General features: G+C 34.4%; 1 protein-coding gene and 1 long non-coding RNA gene across 2 annotated transcripts in view; one reads left to right on the forward strand and one right to left on the reverse strand.

Annotated features, from left to right (window-relative positions):
* Positions 1-1,374: 1,374 nt before the first annotated feature.
* The window catches only part of LOC125648358 (transforming growth factor-beta receptor-associated protein 1-like), a 71,751-nt gene continuing 52,881 nt past the window's right edge, over positions 1,375-20,244 (reverse strand). The window contains exons 27-31 of the mRNA XM_048875371.2: positions 18,978-19,089; positions 17,145-17,305; positions 16,872-16,944; positions 16,362-16,552; positions 1,375-2,708 (exon numbers count right to left, since the gene is read on the reverse strand). Coding sequence (XP_048731328.2) covers positions 2,567-2,708; positions 16,362-16,552; positions 16,872-16,944; positions 17,145-17,305; positions 18,978-19,089 — 679 coding nt within the window. The 3' untranslated portion in view covers positions 1,375-2,566. The remainder of the gene's footprint in view (positions 2,709-16,361; positions 16,553-16,871; positions 16,945-17,144; positions 17,306-18,977; positions 19,090-20,244) is intronic.
* On the forward strand, positions 15,877-16,699 carry LOC130046960 (uncharacterized). Its single transcript, XR_008796039.1, has 2 exons — positions 15,877-15,972; positions 16,191-16,699. It is a non-coding gene; the product is annotated as an uncharacterized LOC130046960 (long non-coding RNA).

Genomic DNA, 20,244 nt, shown 5'->3' on the forward strand with positions numbered 1-20,244 from the left:
GAATTCTATCATTAGACCTTTGCATAAAAGGTCAATTTTAAGTTCAAAAATGGTATGCGAATTACACTGTCTCATCATGGCTTATCCACATTCCAAAGGCCTACATGAAAAAGTTAGGGCCCAGACAAACTTTGTATGAGAAGTGGAAGAAGATTGATTGATTGCATTTTGTTTATCATCCTGCTCAAGAATTTTTCACTCATATGGAGATGTCACCAAGACCGGTGAAGGGCTTCAAATTTAGGCCTATGCTCGACGCTTACGGCCATTGAGCAGTGAGGGTTCTATAGCGTACCACACTTACTGTGACATGGGACATCCATTTTTAAGGTCATCTTCAAGGACCCGTGACATTCGCACCTGATGCTGAGTGTTTGGCGATGGAACTGTCACTACCTGTTTTAACGACTAAAGTCTGTCGTGGCTGGGATTCGAACCCCAACCTTTTGCTTTACCTCTAGACCACTGCAGCGGTTGAAGAAGAATTCACACTATAACAATATGACCACATTCTGGGAGGGGGAGACATGATGAGGTATTGCGCATTGCTGCTGTCTTGAATTGATAATATCAACAATTAAATTGATGTACACTACAGTTCAGATTGAAGAGAGCAATAGTTCAAGTATTGCATGAATCAATTACATTAATGTTTCGCTACATTTATGTGTACATCAATTGAATTGATGAGAACAATGCAATTAAATTGATGATATCTTCAAATACTTGTAAGATATCTTCAATAATTTGAGTTTATGTTAATTTGGTGCTCCTCTGGTACATGTATATCCAGGGGTCCGTGTTTGCCCAACTCTCTATTTTGTATTGCTCATAGGAGTTAAGAGATTGATCACTGTTCGTTATCTTCACCTTTCATTATAGGAGTTTTGAGATTGATCACTGTTCGTTATCTTCACCTTTCATACACCTTTACCTTAGATCATGCTGCACCTACACCTTCATTCTATATTTATACATCTTCATGTTATATTACTTAGATTTCTGATATAACATTTTTACAAAACAATTAAAATGCACAATACCCCTTGATTAATACAGAGTTCATACAACCCCTTCAACATATTCATATTGAAGTAAAAATTTCAACATTTCATCTTCTGAAAAGTGGGATATACTCATGTGCACAACTCAACATGTCAATATTATTAATGATTTCATTAACGTCCCACTTTTCCAGGGCAAACCAGTTGTTTGATCAGATGACATTGTTGACCTTTGCTGATGCAGAACTTTTAAAATATTGCAAATCAAAGTAATCCTACTTAATTGATATTTATTTTCATAATTTGAACCAAAAATAGACCATACTCCCATTTTTGCATACAATGTTCAGTACATAAAAAAGTCATACCATTAATTTTCAAATTATTTATTTAAATAAAATAACAGTAATGTGACATAATTATACTCAAATAAATGTAAACAACCTATATTATGTAATTTTCATTTTTGACAGTATACTTTCTAAAGTGCCTGCCATATTTCACAAGTGTCCTATTTTACATCAATGGATCAACTTAGCACTCATTCATACTCTTTCAGATACAGATATCGATGACATTAGAGAGGGGAGAGGGCGGGGAAAAGGAAACCTAGTGTACATTATTTTGACAAGCTGTCAGAGGAAATTTTAAATATATTTGTCAAGAATCCTAAGTAATTTTCAATCCCATTTCATTGAAAGATAACAAATCGTCATAACTTGTTTTTCCGTTTGTTCAGAGAAAGTGTTATAAGACGTGAAATTCAGTGAGCATTCCTCCTTTGTGAACTACCCAAACATGTACACTCATACAAATGGTTAAATGAGATTGACATGACAATCCTCTTTATGAGTGCCCTATACATGTACCAAGCAAACTGTAACTTCATGAAAACACATGACCACATATATACATATATATCACATGTTTACTTCTTTATCCATTGGATATCACCCATTACATAAATTTTAATTATTAGTATACGCTATGTTTTCCTACGCCGTTTGTGACGTCACAAACGTAAATTTTACGTAGTTTGTTTACAAAATATCAGAAGTGAAATTCCCAACAATGCAGCAACATAAAATGAATAACCGAGGGAGGGGTTAACATGTGATAAAAAGAATTTCCCATGGTCTGTGGTTTGCTAGGATTTATATCGAACTCTGTTTTCTATCCCCTCGCCAAGGCTAGGGGATAGAAAACACACAACTTGTTGAATATAAATCATATCAAACCATGGGAGATCCCATTTATATATATATATATATATATATATATATATTAAGAACAATTACTATTGTATATATATATCTAGTCTATAAAATGATTTTAAAAAAAATGAATAAATCATTGCTGAATTAAAATAAAATCTAAATCTATGCAATTAATCAATAATTTTTCATACATCATCAATGCAATGTACTGCATCCCGCATCATGCTGTTTGGTTTGTATTCTTTAATACTTTGGAGACCGAGGCATTTTAATTCTTTTGAACCAGGAACAATAATGTATGCAGCTTACACAGATATATTATATTCTATTTCTGATGCAATTTCATCAAGATTGTTTCGTACTGAATAGTTTCCCAGTCACAGGGCAGACATGTCTGTTTTTTGCACAGTGGACGTGAGTCACAACTCCATTTGGATATCGCACAAAAGAAGCATCGTTGAAGGCTCGGTTGCACACAGCACACATCCTGTAAAAAGGAAAATAACCTCGACACTAAATCTCTTTTATTCATTGGTAAAAGGCATCTTAAATCCAAGTTTAAAAACATAAAATCAACAAGGTATGGAGATTTCTTCTGCGTACAATGTAGGTTATAGATAGTTAGCCATGTATAAATCATGAGTTGGATGCCGTCCAATCCTTACTGCTTAAAAGGAAAACCTAGTTTTAATACTAGGTGGAGAACATAAAGAAATTCACTGAAAGCAAATACATATGAAATAATGTTCTACTTCTTGCACCATCGCATGTAAATGACACAGACGAATAAAATCCATTCAATATATACTTATCCAGTGGACAGCTATATAAAGTGTTGAAGTGAATTGAGAAAGATTATCCTAGCTATTACGTAATTTGACAGGACAAATAATGGTGTGCAAAAGCAGGAATTGGTCACATTATTTTATAACTGTGTACTATATACTGGTCTAATACATGTAATTGCAAGTTATCTAAATTCCAGATGCAACAAGAAATCATGAAGAACTCTTAGTTTTTGTGGTTCAAAATTGTACTGAACAGTTTACTTGAAAGAAATAAAAACAGATCTGAAATCAAGATGGGTATGAAATCTAAAAAATATGTTTACAATATATGAGACAATGTACATTTAGTGATTCAAAAATTCATAAAAAAGAAAAAGGTCTTGTCAAATTGCATTTTAACAGCATTATATGAATGTTTTAAAATCCAAGCATCAGAGTCATGTTGTAGGAACACCAAAAACACATGGATCAATTGCTAGTTGCTTTCAGATTTGCAGACTGCCAACCAACAGGAAAGAAAATACTACCCGACAATGAATCTCTGACCTCTGTCCACTGTCCATGATATGCTGTCAAAGTGTACTTAAGGACAAAATTCTGTTTTTGGTACACAGAGATTAAGACCCTGATTTACTACTTTCAAGGAGATGAGGGCATGAGGAAGACATATTGAAGTGAATACCTTCTATAAAGATATTGAAAGACAACTATTTTATCAAACAATGTTATTAATCAAAAACACTCTCCCAAAACAATCCCTTTTTCAACAAACAAGTTCCTCTTATTAGGTAAACTTTTCTAATTGATGGTTATTCCTTAAGGACAATGCGAGAATGTGGCATTGATGACATGTAAATGTTAAGAAATAAGGTAAGGTAGTGCCATTCCTTCATTCCGTCCTTGCCAGTGCTTCACTACTCTGTCTGAGAGACGATTTTAAACAGTCTGGACTGTGAGAGGTGAAGAAAGCAAACATCCATTGCCTCCAATAACAGACACTATAGACTGAAGAAATGTGTTGATCTATATACTTTACTAATTGAATATATGTTGGTATATAAACATACTGCAGGTATCTCCCCTTCCATAGTATGTATACCAAAACGTTTTTTTCTAAAGGTACCGTAGATATTGAGACAACTGGCTTTTGGCTTTGATCTTCTCCGGAGTATTTGACCGGGATTCCTCTGATTACTGTTGTGCACTTCCTACTGTCAATAAATTTGAATAAACAGGAAAAAAAACCTGCATCTGTTACAAAATGTTACTAAACACAAACTGGTAGCTTTACTCCCATTTGAAATCAACATGATTGATGTATCCAAAACGAACAATTAGTTTTCCTAGGGCCTTTATATTTAGTCTAGTGGTCAATATGGGTCATTTGGTTTTTTTTATTTTCTCCAGCACACGGGAACTACTAAACAGAGTACTCTAGAGTATGCTGCTCAAATTACATAATTTAATGCAATTGTTAATCCATTTGTATACCACTTAAATATAAACATTTCTATAAAATAACACTGCAATATTTGTCAACAGTAGTTGTTTTTAGCGATATTTGGAAACATTTAAGATTTATGGCGTTCCGATTCCGATTATTTTGTTTTGAGAAAGTATTGAGTGACATATTACATCAGTAATTAATTTCAATTATGATTGACAGTAACTCGGAATATAAATGCATGATCTTTGATTTTGTTTTCTTTCTTTATAGTTAGTTTAATTTTCATTTTACAGAATAGAATAGAATATTTTACTTTTAATATGAAATATTGGAACCATTATTTTGCCTCTGATTCCGTCGCGGTTTTAATATTTAGTATGCCCAACGAGATCACGTTTTCCGCGTTAACTTGGGCAACTTTCAGTAGACAAGCACTTAGTTATTTATAATTCAGATATAGTGAGTTCAGGCACAGTTTAGCGTCATTTATAACAAGTGATCAGCTAATAAATCGATCTTTGCATATATCAATAACAAACGTTGTATATGATAATAACATGATAAGTACGTCACATGACAACTGCAACATTCTCAAAAATTAACTTTCAAACCAGCCAATATTTTTGTATCAGAAAATAAGTTGTCATAAGCCATCACTAATTTGTATACAAGAGTTGCCCAAGTGACGCATAATTTTCGTAACTTCTTTTTCTGAAGAGTTCCAATTTTTTTTAGTTCCGATATCCTGTATTCAGAGTCCATAAAATAGACAAAATGAGATGATAATGTAATATCATTTCTTTAACCCCCCCCCTTTTTTTTAAATTTGTTATTTATTCATTTATATTTTCTTTATTTGGTTTTTAAAAATAAAATAAAAGCATGATCTTGGAAATTTAGATACCATGCGGTAGTATTTTTTTATACATAGTTAAATTTGATCGTAATTGGGGTCAAACGGTAAACTGTAACCTCAAATGATTTATGAAATATATCCTAGAATAATGAAAACTAACACACTATATTCCAGATATATATTTATCAGCTTAAACTAAAGTAACAACACCTACAAAAAGTGGTTTAATTCCATTGAACTGTGAAATTTTACCAACATACTCTAATGTAATCTATCGTACTCTGTTTAGTAAGACCGCCAGTGCACACTATGTTTTTTGTTTATATACTGGTGAAAATGGCTTCTCAATAACAATAGTGATTGTGCAGGTGCTATTGTCAATAAATTCAAATATAAAGAAGAAAAAAAAAATACATCTGTTAGAAATCTTTAAAAACAAACTTTCTTTGCCACTTTTCAGTTTACCTGTACATATTCTACCAGTACCGAGAAACCAAATGATGTGTTACCCTGCTCAGCTGGAGGGCGAGATGCAGAACAATAGATCACTGTCCCACAGTCAGCCTAAAATAAAGACTACCTACAATACTGTCATTAACCTTTTATTCAGCAACTGTTTAATTTCCCTGCACTAGGTCAATCTCCTTGCATTTACAAATAGGTTGCTACAGAACCGTTTCACGGGAGTTCCACATGGAAGGAATGCCAATGCCTACACCGGTCTTATTTATACAATTACATTTCTAATGTGTTTGCCTGTCATATCAATGATAAACGTAATGCAGTTGTAAACATCTATGTAACTAATATAGTACATCTATTCTCACACCTGGGAATTTTGGCAGAAAATGAAAGTAGGATGTAAATACATGTATAAGAAATTAACTCCACTTTTGAAAATACATGAGGGTATGAACTGCAACTCTTCACTCTGACATACTTTTTATGAACGCACATCATGAGGTCTGCCAGCACCAAGCGTCGCAATTCATACCCTCATTTATTTTAAAAAGCAAAATTGATTTCTTAAGAACAGTTGTACATGTGTTTCATATGAACATTATTGCAGTTAGAACCAAAACATTTATGTGACATAGCTACTGAATGCATATTGATATTGTTCATTTACTTGTGTATATACACCTGATATGCAATTTGTATATATATATATATATATATGTATTCGTTTCCCCCACGTGCTACATCCACATGTAGATTGCAGTTCATGTAATCTGTAGTTAATGTTGTAAACTTTTTTTTTTAATTTTCTTCTTTATAAGCTGTCTTGCTGTTATGCCCTCTGGGCCCAAAATTGGAATAAACTTATCTTAATATCTAACTTTTCTTATCTATACTTACTTCAGCCAGAGACATAAGGAACGCCTACAGCAGCATTATATTAAACTTATGCAACAGTCCCACCCATAATTTCTTAATTTTCATTCATTGGTTTCACAAATTAAAGTTAAGATTAATTTAAGTTTATTTCATTCCTATCAGAAATTGGAATTGAATTTAACAAGTTTTGAAATGATTTGATGATTAACAAATACAATATATGTATTTGGAAGAAAAAAAATATAGGCAAATCGTAAACAATTCCTGAAATCTCGCTGATTTGGCCGCGTTTGGGGCATGTGTTACCTTTAAAACTTCACTCTCATTTAACTTTAAAGTGAAATACCTTCTGAAAATATTGTATCTTAAATGTTTTAGTGATAAGATTTGGAAAGTTTGACCATGGTATCTTTGATTATTAAGATGGTATTCTTCATTTAAGTCAGTGTGTGCATTTTCACCAAAAAAACCAGGGAGATATATGTCTCTGCTTCAGCATGCTAAAAATTTTGCGTAACATTACACAATAGTAAAAATAGCAATTTCATTTGTAACACGCAATCTGATTCATCAGACCGATTCATTGATGTCAGATAATGGCTGTGGATGATGTCACAATTCTGCTGTAACAATATTCCTTCACTTCACTTTAAATTCTTAATCAGACATTATTTTCAAATATTAAATTGTTGACTGCTTTGTAGTTTATACAAATGATAAAAAATTAGCTTCAATTCTGAAAAATTTTTGGCCTTGATCATTTTGCAGTCTTATCATAGGACAAAAAACATCTACAGCAAAATATGAATAGAGCATGATGCTTACAATACACAAATAGTAAAGGATATATTTAACAACCAGCCACAATCTTCTTTGTTCCATTATTAAGTTTGTACACCAATTGAGATCCTGCATCAGCATATTTACATTGCCATTCAACCATACCGAACAGCTGAAGCAGATTGTAGTTGCCCTACATTTGAATAATACAGCAATTCGTAAAACATACCAGGTGAAAAAAAAGCAGTATTTTGTTGACGCTGATCGTAACTGCGATAAATCTCTCTTGAATCTTTGACATACTTTTAAACGCAAGAAAAAAAATTAGTTTGTGAATATTTGGGTAGAAGTATACCTAACATTGCAAGAAGATAAGTACAATGTTTGCTCAAGGCTATATGGAAGAAATACATAGCTCATTTGGAATTGTGCTTTCAAATTGTCACACTTGTTTCTACAATATTAGGTGAAAATGTCAACATTTGGGTAAAGTCTCAAGATTGATGACTGCTGGCAAGAGCAGTAAAATTTGATAAATTGGGCCAATAATTTTCTACAAGGCACTCGATCTACCTGTACTCAACTCTGAAGCAATCGGTGAAACCTATCAATTTCTGGTCACTGGTAATACATTTTTACAATAATAAGTTGATTTATTACTTTGAATGTCTAACATAATTTTTCTAATTTTTTATATCTAAGCAACATATATTTTCTATGCCATTTTTGTCTTATCTATATATTTATGACCTTGGATCATTTATTGAATTTTCTGTCTGCTTTGCCTCCATAGATTAGGCTAAGTTTTCTGATATCCAGATCTTCTGTTGCCTAGCATGCACTGAAGTCTTGTTCCCCAAAATCTTTATAGCGTGGAATGCCCGCTGGCGAGGATCTGGGCACCTGTATTGATTCTTGCCATGGAATTTGTTTTTAAGTTTTTGAAGAATTTATTTCACATATTGATTTATAATTCAGATTCAATAAAGCAAATTTAAAGTATTTCAAATATGTATGTGTGTTTATGTACAATGATCTCTAAACATGTCTCATGTTTCAAGTACTACATTATATAATCAAACAATGACAGTCTGTGTGATGTGCATTGCATGCCAAGATAACATCTGTGGGATATATGAAATACGTACACCAGGTATTTTTCTAATGTAGATGGAAATTTAATCTGTCTATCTCAAAAGAGCTTGAAAGAGAGAGAGAGAGCCAAAGTGGAAGGGTCAAGGACATAAAGTCAAATTCCCATTACCCCATTTGTAGATAGACATTACAAGATAGAAATTTCATGAAGGTCCAATTTGCTCATAATTATGAACAAACACAAAATTATTCAGAACTTATTTTTGCACAAGAAAACATTGCCAATGCAGGATTAAGTAAAGTTCTCAAAAATATATACATGATATAATTTTACTGTTTGAATTAATTTTCTGGGTAATCTTTTTCTTAAGTTTAAAAAAAAAAAATCAACTATTCCAACTAGTTTTACTGACAGATTATGTGCATGTATCTGTTCAACTCACACTTAACATTATATTTAAGGAATCCCTTCATATCAATAGATCACGATCATTTATTGTAAAATATATTACCATATATGTGTAATTTTTAGCAAGACACAAATAGGGAGATTTTTCCATGAAAATGAGTATACAGTGATCCCCCGTTATATTGCCCCCCGTTATAATGCCACCCCCGCATATCGCCAAAAAAGTTCAAAGTCCCGTTTTCCTCGCTATGTAAAACCCCGTTATAACGCCATCCTCCGCATACCGCCATCCGCCAACCTATTTACAGGTACCATTTGGTCAATTACCATTATAATCACCCCCGCTAATTATCGCTATTAACGGCAGGAAAATTTCAGTGAGCAGGCTTAACCAATTATCCACTGTTAGTCCTCCAAGTATCAAAGTTTGGAGCAGATAATAGTTACATAAACGATAATCATCTGAGTTCAAATATGCAGTATTGTTTTTTAAATCTGAGTATGGCGGACACCCTGAAATCTAATAGCACATTGATGCAGTAAATAAAATTTGTTTGATTTCTTATGACAGCTGTACACACACCCCTCCCCCGATATAATGCCACCCCCATTATAATGCCAAAATTACATAAGTACAAATGTTGGCATTATAACAGGGGATCACTGTATATATTTAGTGAGAACTATTTTAGCTACTTTATAATTCAGGAAATAAGTCACTTTTTGGAGAGAAAAAATCTCTGGAAGATAAGAGAACACCTTAGCTGTGCCCCTTTTGCTCTCATGCTGTTTTTCAATGAGCAAGCCAGTGGACACTAACATACCATAATTACTTGTAGTAGTCGAGTCACTAAGAAACGAATACATAATCAGTCACTAATCCTGATTAAGGTAAATGACTGCTGAATATATCATTTTTGTTTCCTTACTTTTAATTAATAAAATATGTAACAGTAATTTTCAATAATAAACTCAATGGATGAAATACTTCCATTGCTAAGCAATCACTAGTATTCAATAGTACAAATTTTACTCTTATTTAATTTGCTTTCCAAGAGATCATGCAAATACTTCAGGGTGATATCAACCCATTATCATCGTGAGTTGCCCACTTGTGATTCAATCATAAACCCCACCCTTTCTAAGGTGAGGCTATCTTAATACTAACTCACAACCTGTTCACAGTACCCCGCAAAACTGAATGGGTCTGCCTATCAACCAGTTAAATAAAAACTGACACATCTAGGACAGAAATTTACAGCTACAGATGACTAATTAAACCCCATAGAAATTTCACTGGTAGGTGTGGCATTCATTTAAAAGGCACATTTTTTCCACCTTGATCAGACACCCACACTCATCATTTAAGCCTTGGAATTTAATTCCTTAAAGCAAAACATATATAAAACAATTATTTATGAATTGAACATTTTCTTTTTCTTTTTGCTACTCTGTATTTGTGCAACAACCTTTAAGAAACTAAAAATTCTTTTACTCACAGAAATGCCTAAACTTTCATAAAATTAATGTCATGTATATGCATACTAATGATTCTTCCTACGTCAACATACATTTTGATTAGCATAATTTATTTACACTCCACAGAACCGTGGGATTGTCATTCCGTATTGTACTTTTCATGATGGAAGATGTACAGCGTACACCCCAATCATGGCGAAAAAATTGTGTAGGTGTGCAGACTACACTATGTCAATCATCAAATGATTACATTTTCTCTCTTTGTCAAAGCAACCTGAAATGTACAAACAATTGATCTATGGATCTGTCAAAACCAGTCTCACGCTGACACTATTCCTTGATCCACCATTTATTCATACACATCACAAAATAATAAACTTTTAAATGCATGTGCTAAAATCTCTATCTGCAATTACCTGGATGTAAGTGAAGAATGGGACAGGTAAGATTGCCTTTACCTGGTGTATCATGCCCCTTCCCTATTCATCAACCGGCAATAAATACTTTTACAGTGCTTCAGGTAGGAATGGACAATGTTATACCAAAACTTTTATGTTTGACAAACAGGTAATAAAATGTGTCTGTACAGGACGTGTACATAACAGTCAAAGTGGGATGAAATGTACAACTTGCACGCCAGGAATGAAAACTGAAAAGTTCCTGTGAAGTGGTCACTCACATGCGATCAAAAGCAGAAGTCTATATGAACATACATTGGGAATGAATCCAGAATTTTCAGCTGTGGAGAAGTATCTGATAGGTCAGGGGGGGGGGGGGGTGACATTTTGAGGTTGTGGTGGTTTTAAAATAAATTTCTGGTGGGGTCCAGATGGCTCCAAGTACAAATTTTTCAAAGGTGGGAGGGGAGGAGGAGGGGGGGGTGCCCCAATTGACATCCTAGGTCACTGTATATACCTTGCTGTACAGGTAACATAAAAGGCTAGTGTTTCACAAACATCATTTTTGATACGTGTAGTATCTTTGATATAAAAAAGATAGCTCACATGACTGTGAGAACAAGAGTGAAAGATTTCAGACTTATTCGCCTAATAGGCAAAATGACGTGTTTTAATAGCAATGATTTTTAAAGGGAAAAATAAAGGTGCAAGATGTATGACAAATTTCAGTTTCATTTCAAGTAGAGCAGAAGATTGCTTTAAAAAACATTGATAGAAAAACGATAGTTCACATGACTGTGACATCAACATAGTGAGGGATACCAAAAGACTGATTATAAAATATCCTGCTGATACATAGATAACCTTCTGGGTTATTTGAAATCTATATGCATGTACGATTCAGCCTGTCCCATTGCCTGTCAGAACTCCTCAGTGTTTACTTTATACCCTGATAAAACATTTATCATTCTATGTACTTTATACACCCATAAATATAAATCCTTCAAAGAAAAGAATTCAAGATCAATATGTTTTGTGTTGCACTGTGAAAGAAACATGTAACATACCCATATGTTTTATGACTTCAAAATGGTTCACAGTGTTTTCGGTTTCTTGAAACATTTAAATATGCATTCCTGATATTTACTTAATCTGGAACTTGAATGAAATTCCTTTAAATGATGAATACCTATTTGGCAAAAATCCAGTCACACATTTCTTTTTGCTATAGATAACCTTTCCATTAAAAAGTTTAACATGTTATTTAATGAAATTAACTTAAATGCAATTAGATTGCATATTATAGGGTTATTGAACTTATATTGGTGAATATTGGCACGAGTTGGCTGTGAAAATGCACGAGCTTGCGAGTGCATTTTGACAGCCAACGAGTGCCAATATTCACCTATATAAGTTCAATAACCCTTTTATTATATAGCTAAAGTATTTAGTTGTTAAATTATATCCCTTTTCACTCAAACTACTCCAAAATAGACGAGAATTCATCAATATTGGCAGTGTGCAATAACAGCATGCATTTCTTAACTGTTCAATATTTAACCCTTCATTAATGCATGAAGCAAACTGATTTTGTAAATGGGAACATCATAATTTATGTACAGTAAAACATTTTGCTTAAGTAAATATCAAATACCGGCTCTGTAAGATTCGGAGGACCGTCGTCTGCCATTTTGGCTTGTTTACGTCGTTACGGTAACGTCAATATTGAACGCTCATACTCGGAATGTTTCGGGCGCATACAGTTAACGCAATGCAAAGTTAGTGTTCAATAAATTCTCAGGATATTGAACGCTAACATTCTCTAGATTTTACGCAGATTTTATATAGGACTATTTATTGGCTATATAATAATATTTAATATACACCCTGCACAGCATAGTAAATAACATACAATTAAGATATAAACTTTCATTTTTGAAAATAAGTGAGGGTATGAACAACTGCGTTTCATGACGTGTTTCATGACGCGTTTCATGACGTGTTTCATGACGCGTTTCATGACGCGTTTCACGAAGTGTGTTAATTAGCTTAAAAAAAGATGCATTATATTCTTTAAGTAGTACTGTATTCATACATGCATTGTTTACAAAATAGAGCATTCGTGAGGAACTGTCTATCATCACAATTAGTACAGATATAAAAGGCAAAAACATTCGAAATGTAAATATTAAGACATGCATACTATCATTGAATTGATATTTTGTACAAAACAATTCAATTTGGTAATCTTAATTGTCATTGGAGAATTCATCAGAACCCAATGATTGCCAGTGTAAATGATAAAATTAAGGCCAAAAATCAAAGAGTAATACATGACCATTGGAAGATGCATACCATTCATACAACATGTTATATACTAAACCCAACCAACTACTGACTTCTGTAGGGGACCTCATCCATACAACATGTCATACACTAAACCCAACCAACTACTGACTTCTGTAGGGGACCTCATCCATACAACATGTTATACACTAAACCCAACCAACTACTGACTTCTGTAGGGGACCTCATCCATACAACATGTCATACACTAAACCCAACCAACTATTGACTTCTGTAGGGGACCTCATCCATACAACATGTTATACACTAAACCCAACCAACTACTGACTTCTGTAGGGGACCTCATCCATACAACATGTTATATACTTAAACCAACCAACTACTGACATTTGTAGGGGACCTCATCCATACAACATGCCATACACTAAACCCAACCAACTACTGACTTCTGTAGGGGACCTCACAATGAAAAAGGTACACGAGAGAAAACAGCTCTTTTGACGAATGACAAATCTTTTCTTCCTGGTGTACTAAAAACTTTTTTCCCACAATGTATCGTCTCTCAAACCTGATTCATCGCATTACATGCTTGACTTCTTGACAGCAATTAGGACTAACAACCTGAATTTCTGAGATTATCAAACCCTGACAAAATACTCCCTCTCTCTTTGGTTAAGAAAGTTACAGTTTAATTACTGCAGTAATTTTTCAGGCTTCACAAAAGTATCCATAAAATAGATTTCTCAGACTACACTGTCTCTATATAGGTGAACCAACGCCATAAAACCGGATTTCATTAGAGTAAACAACTTGACTTGTTACCTTTGAATATCTATATTAAAGGTAACTTGAGAGTAAATTGTATGTTAAAACATTATTTTTGAATTAAGGGTACATAGACATTTGTGATACTTGGTGACAAGAAAAGCTGACTGTCTTGATTAAATTCTAGAGCAGACCCCTCCATCATGTAGAATCTTCCTTCCTGCACAAAAGATCTCCTTAAAAGGACTGGTGATTGAATTCTAATGTAAACTTCAACACAATACATGATAAGTCAGGGTTACAACTGAAAAGGGAGATCCCCTTTTGGGTAATTGTGTCAGCTATGTTGAAATACTGGTAGTCTGCAAGATGTGATGAAAACTTCAATCTAAAACAGTCATAGGTCATTTACCTGTGGATAATATTGTACAAGATATACAGACAATCAGTGAAAATTTCATGTTAACAATCATTTATACTATCATTTTTACCATTGGTTGATTTAGACATTTATAACCTTGTCTGTCAATTCATTTGAGGTAAAAAAAAAAAAAAAAAAAAAAAACTTTAATGCATTTGATCATAGCCTCCTTTCTTTGACTAAAAAAAAAAGTTAACAATCACATCAAAATGATTTAATGCATCTGAAAAAAACAACACCATTGTGATATGAGTGCACAATTCATCACACACAGAACAGCCTTTTCAGATACCTTACAGAGATGTGAAATTCATGGACATGTCTTCCATATCTTATAGTGTTAAGTAATCCTTGGCTTAATGAATTCACCTGGGCCTCTCATCCATTCACTGAAAATGGATCAGACCAAAAAAAAATGGTACAGATTCTATGATAAACCTGTCACAATGGGGAGATGGAGGAGCCTCTCTACAGCTTTCCATCTTTCTAATGACTAAATGAACTGATCAAAACTTGGATTGGCATTTCTTTACAATGTAATCGGACAATCTTGTTACTATCTACAGTACCCTCAGGCCAGCACTGACCACTTAATAAACACATATCAATGAATGGGCTGACACACAAAAACATCGATGAAAACCAGTACTCAATGATGGGTGTACAAATGCACATTAAAAAAAAATAAATAAAAACATGGTTTTCTGGGTCTATTATAACAATGGTCATGACCAAGCCGTCTTATGGGTTTGAATTTGTAGCTTGATAATCCAGAGGTTTTCAGTTCAAATCTTTGCATGGTCTTTTTGATGTGTTTTTGACCAGGCCCTTTATTTGCATTGTCTCAGTCCACCCAGCTGGTTTGGGTATTAACTTGTAGTGGACTGGTCATCAAGGAAGAACCCAGGACTCTTCTGCTTAGCGCCATAAAAGGCCAAAAAATAACAATTTCCTTAGCTTTCAGGGTTAGATTAGCAATGGATGACTTTGCTGAATGTAGGAAGAAATTATGCACTTCCACTAATTAACCTGCACTTCACAATATAAAAAAAAAATTGGCAGCCATGCACATTACGTAATCATGAATGATACATGTAATAAGTGATGATATTATGAAGACAAATGACACTGATTCATTAATACCGGGACATCGTTAAGGCACTGATTAGACGAACAAACTGAACATCAGTAAAGTAAAAAATGATCAAACGATTCTCAAACATCGGCTAATGGCTAAGTACTCATCATTGAAGGACGCTTAAAAAAAAATGCTGTGTAATCAGTTTTATCTTGTTAGTTGTCTTTCCTAGAGAATACTTGGACATGTCAAATATGGAAAAATATAATCTAAGAATAATGCATTGTGGCTTGCAGGGAATAGAATATTCATTATTCTTGAAGTACAAACAATACACAGTGGTATTGGAGATAGGAAAGACCTTCAGGCATGATGACTTCAATTTCCGCTGTGTTGTATGAAATCTGATGTTTACTAATAATCACATCTGTGGTACCTAATTCAATCCCAATGTCGTAATTATAGGTATGCTAGTAGTACAAATGTCAGTACATGTTTCTTCACTCAGCTTACAAATAGAGAGCAGTGTTGTGGGCATGAGATACAATAACACAAATTGGAATGAGACATAGTGGAAAAATTGTTTCAAGGTAATATCTACATCCATTTCAACAAGCCAAAATTCGTACATAATAGAGTGAAGGTGTTGCATTAGTAAAATGTGTATCTGTGTGAACATCTTAATGACAACTGTGTCAATCTTAAGTGTTTTACTACCCACAAAATGTCAAACTTTTACCCTCGGCAAACTCTGACACACATACCTGTGTTCTAATCTTATCTATCCATATTTTTTTTTCTACCATAGCTGCTGGCAAATCTTCATCAAGTTTTCCACTCATGCTCATTCACAAAACCTCATTGAAAATGTTTCCATTCAAAATGAACAAGACTCTCAATGATCACCACTGACAACAGCAAGAGACTATAGCGGGAGATGTTTGCAAGCTAGATACATATGTAAACCCAGGCATCTTACCTATCATCATTCATTGTCACATACTCGCGCTGGAGTGCTATGCTCGTCTGTTTCACACGTAAATTCTCCCCCCTCGACATCATCCTCTCTATGCGAGTGTTCCGACTTAAGTTCATGCTTTTCCGGACAGCGCGAGACAGGAACTGGGAAACGATATGGACTGACCAATGGTCTGGTAATGATTGAAGAACCTGCACAAAGTTTTATACCTTATTTTATGGTTGTTCATAATTGGGTACTCTTGATATCATTTTCAATAAAGCTTCAATGATGTCTATCAAAGATTAATGCATAAATATTCAAACACTGCAAGCAAAACAATAAAGTCAACAGTTTGATTTTGAATTTTATTTTATCCCATTGTTCCTTTCGGAAATCCTTCACTCAGTAATAAATGTTTAGATTTGTACATGTATCAATCACATCGGTTGTTGAACAGGATTTTCCAGCAAAATTTACATAATTTCTAGACAAACACTGCACAAAATTTGCCACTTTGACTAACCCTACCTTGACAGTGTCAAAGTCTGCCACATTATTATTCAACAGCTCCACAGCAGGCCTAATCAGCTGGTCTTTTTGTCTGATGGGAAAAGAAAGACAACTCCAATTAATTAAAAGCACAATTTGGATGGGGGTAATGTCCCTTTTCCTTACTACATCATAAAATCATACCGTTATACACAAGTGTATGAATGCTAATAAATATTGATATTTAACAACCTTTTCTAATAGAAGAAAAAGTTTGCTTACATAGCAATAGGAATTGTATATTCTACTTACTCGTAAGTCGGATCCAGATAAACATTGAGAAGAGCGTGGAACAGTCTTTTCCGCGTCATCGGATCCTTGCCACTTGAGTTTACCATGCAATAATTCTCAGCAGCTCCATAGTCCTTGAGCTTGTGCACAAGAATCCGTAAGGCCTTATCATGCTCCTCTAACTGCAAACAACAAAACAAACTGAACAAGAGGCCCATGGGCCACATCGTTCACCTGAGTCACCTTGGCTCATATTTAAAGATTTTCCCTATATATTAGCATGTAAAACTTTGATCCCTATTGTGGCCCCAACCTACTCCCGGGGGCCATGATTTTTTTTCAATATTGAATCTGAACTATGTCAGGAAGCTTTGATGTGAATGTAAACTTTTCTGACCCAGTGATTTTTCAGAAGATTTTTAATGATTTTCCCTATATATTTGTATGTAAAACTTTGATCCCCTATTGTCGCCTCATCTTACCCCTGGGGCCATGATTTTAATAAACTTGAATCTGCACTATGTTAGAAAGCTTTCCTGTAAATTTCCACTTTCCTGGCCCAGTAGTTTTTGAGAAGAAGATTTTTAAAGATTTTCCCTAAATATATGCAAGCAAAACTTTGATCCCCCCCCCCCCCCCCTGTAGCCCCATCCTACCCCTGGGGGCCATGATTTTAACAAACTTAAATCTGCACTATGTCAGGAAGCTTTTATGTAAATTTCAGCTTTTCTGGCTCAGTGGTTCTTGAGAAGATTTTTAAAGATTTTTCCTATAAATTTGTATGCAAAACTTTGATCCCCTATAGTGGCCTCATCCAACCCCCGGGGGCCATGACTTGAATCTGCACTATGTCAGGAAGCTTTCGTGTAAATTTCAGCTTTTCTGGCCCAGTGGTTCTTGAGAAGATTTTTAAATGACCCCACCCTATTTTTGCATTTTTGTCATTATCTCCCCTTTGAAAGGGACATTTCATTTGAACAAACTTGAAAGCCCTTCACTTAAGGATGCTTTTGGCCAAGTTTGGTTGAAATTGGCCCTGTGGTTCCGGAGAAGAAATCGAAAATGTAAAAGTTTACAGACAGACAGATGACGGACAACAGGCGATCAGAAAAGCTCACTTGAGCTTTAAGCTCAGGTGAGCTAAAAACCTAAAAATATCAGTTGTTCCAGGAGCATGTCTATCTATGCAGTACATACATTATTAAACCTGAAACACAACTGCACATACCTCTACTTTTGCTACCGTTTACTGCAGTGATTAATAGAATCCTTCATTAGTACAAGTGTGGGATAGGAAAATTCCACTGATAGAACAAGATTCTCAGTGAAATTAAAACTGTAACAATATAACCGAACAACTACAGCACTTTTGACATGAAAATCGTGAATTTAAAACTGCATGAAAACGTATACAGGAAATCATTAAAATAGACAGTGAGAATCTAGTGCTATATACTTGAACTGTGCATCGTATGAACATTTCATCAACTGTGTACAGTGAAGAATGAACACGTTTATCATGAATTAAAACATAAAATGAAGTGACTCCCCATGGATTGCAAAATACAGAAAAATGCCGATAACAAACAACATAGACAACATTAAGCTGCCTCCTTATCACTGGGTTATACTGCGAGTGTAATGACAAGAAATGACTGATGACATAACTGAGTGTCTTAAAACTAGAGTCAGACTTTAGAAAACCACAGCTGAGCAGACCTTCAAACATAATATGTTATGCATCTAAAAACTGTTATTTTATCCATCTGTAAATCATGCCATATGACACCCGACTGCCAGTCTCATTTTCAAATCCCCTCATGTCAACCTGTACACTGTGTGGGTTATAAATACCTTGCCATACAGAATTGCACATTCAGCATGCATATTTGTTTCTTTTGCTTTCCCTAAAATAAGCTGAATTCGATAAAGGCTGGACATCTGTAGCATATGTCGAAGCTTGGATCTACAAAAGAAAGAAAAATCAATATGAAAGATTATCTGATTTTTTAACATAACCAATAAGGCACACACTGTCCATTGCCTATTCAGTAATCAGCCTTTATACACATCGAAAAAATGGTTCTTTTGTCCTCTACACTTGATGAATCCACTGAATTTGATGAAAGTCCAATACAGGGAAAAATTTTATGAATTTGAATGACATAATCTAGTTAATGTCTCTATGTTGTTTTTAATAGATACATTATCTAATATAAGATTGAATCATTCTAATTGCTTAGATTCAAGCTAATCCAAAAAAAAAAGAAAATTAATTCAGATATCTTGACATGTACAAAACATGGGTCACAGAAGATGCTAGACTGGCCTAGAAATTGGAACCAGAGAAAACTGCTTTTCAACTGACCTATAGCTAAGAACTTTTGAGTAATTCAAACTCCAAACAATCAATAAGCTATCAATGCATTCAATAAGCAGGTACCAGTGGTGTTTCAATTAAATGTCAGTCCATTGGCCCATCACTGACGGACACACTAAGGAACTCACAAATCCACGACTAAATAGGTCCTACACATAATTTTGAGCTGGCAAGGAGTTGCAAGGAAATTAAAGATTATAAGCCCCGGGGGCCATGATTTTCACAAACATCAATCTGCAGCTGCCATGTAAATTTGAACTTGTCTGGACTAGTGGTTCTTGAGAAGGGGATTTATAAAGATTTTTTCCTATTATATTTGCATGTAAAACTTTGATCCCCTATTGTGTCCCTACTCTACCCCCAGGGGCCATGAATTTTGCACTGTCAGGAACCTTCCATGTAAATTTAAACTTTTCTAGCCAAGTGGTTCTTGAGAAAAAGATTTTTAAATGAGCCCACCCTATTTTTGCATTTTTGTGATTATTTCCCCTTTGAAGGGGGGCATGGCTCTTCAATTGTACAAACTTGAATCCCCTTCACCTAAGGATAATTTATACCAAGTTGATTGAAATTGGCTTGCTGATTCAGGAGAAGAAGAATTTTAAAATTTGTCAGTGTATCTTCACTATTTTGCTATTATCTCCCCTTGAAAAAGGGCATTGCTCCTCATTTGAACAAACTTGAATCCCCTTCACCAAAGGATGCTTTGTGCCAAGTTTGGTTGAAATTGGTTAAGTGATT

The sequence above is a fragment of the Ostrea edulis genome, chromosome 6 (assembly GCF_947568905.1).
Source record: "Ostrea edulis chromosome 6, xbOstEdul1.1, whole genome shotgun sequence".
Taxonomy (NCBI): domain Eukaryota; kingdom Metazoa; phylum Mollusca; class Bivalvia; order Ostreida; family Ostreidae; genus Ostrea; species Ostrea edulis.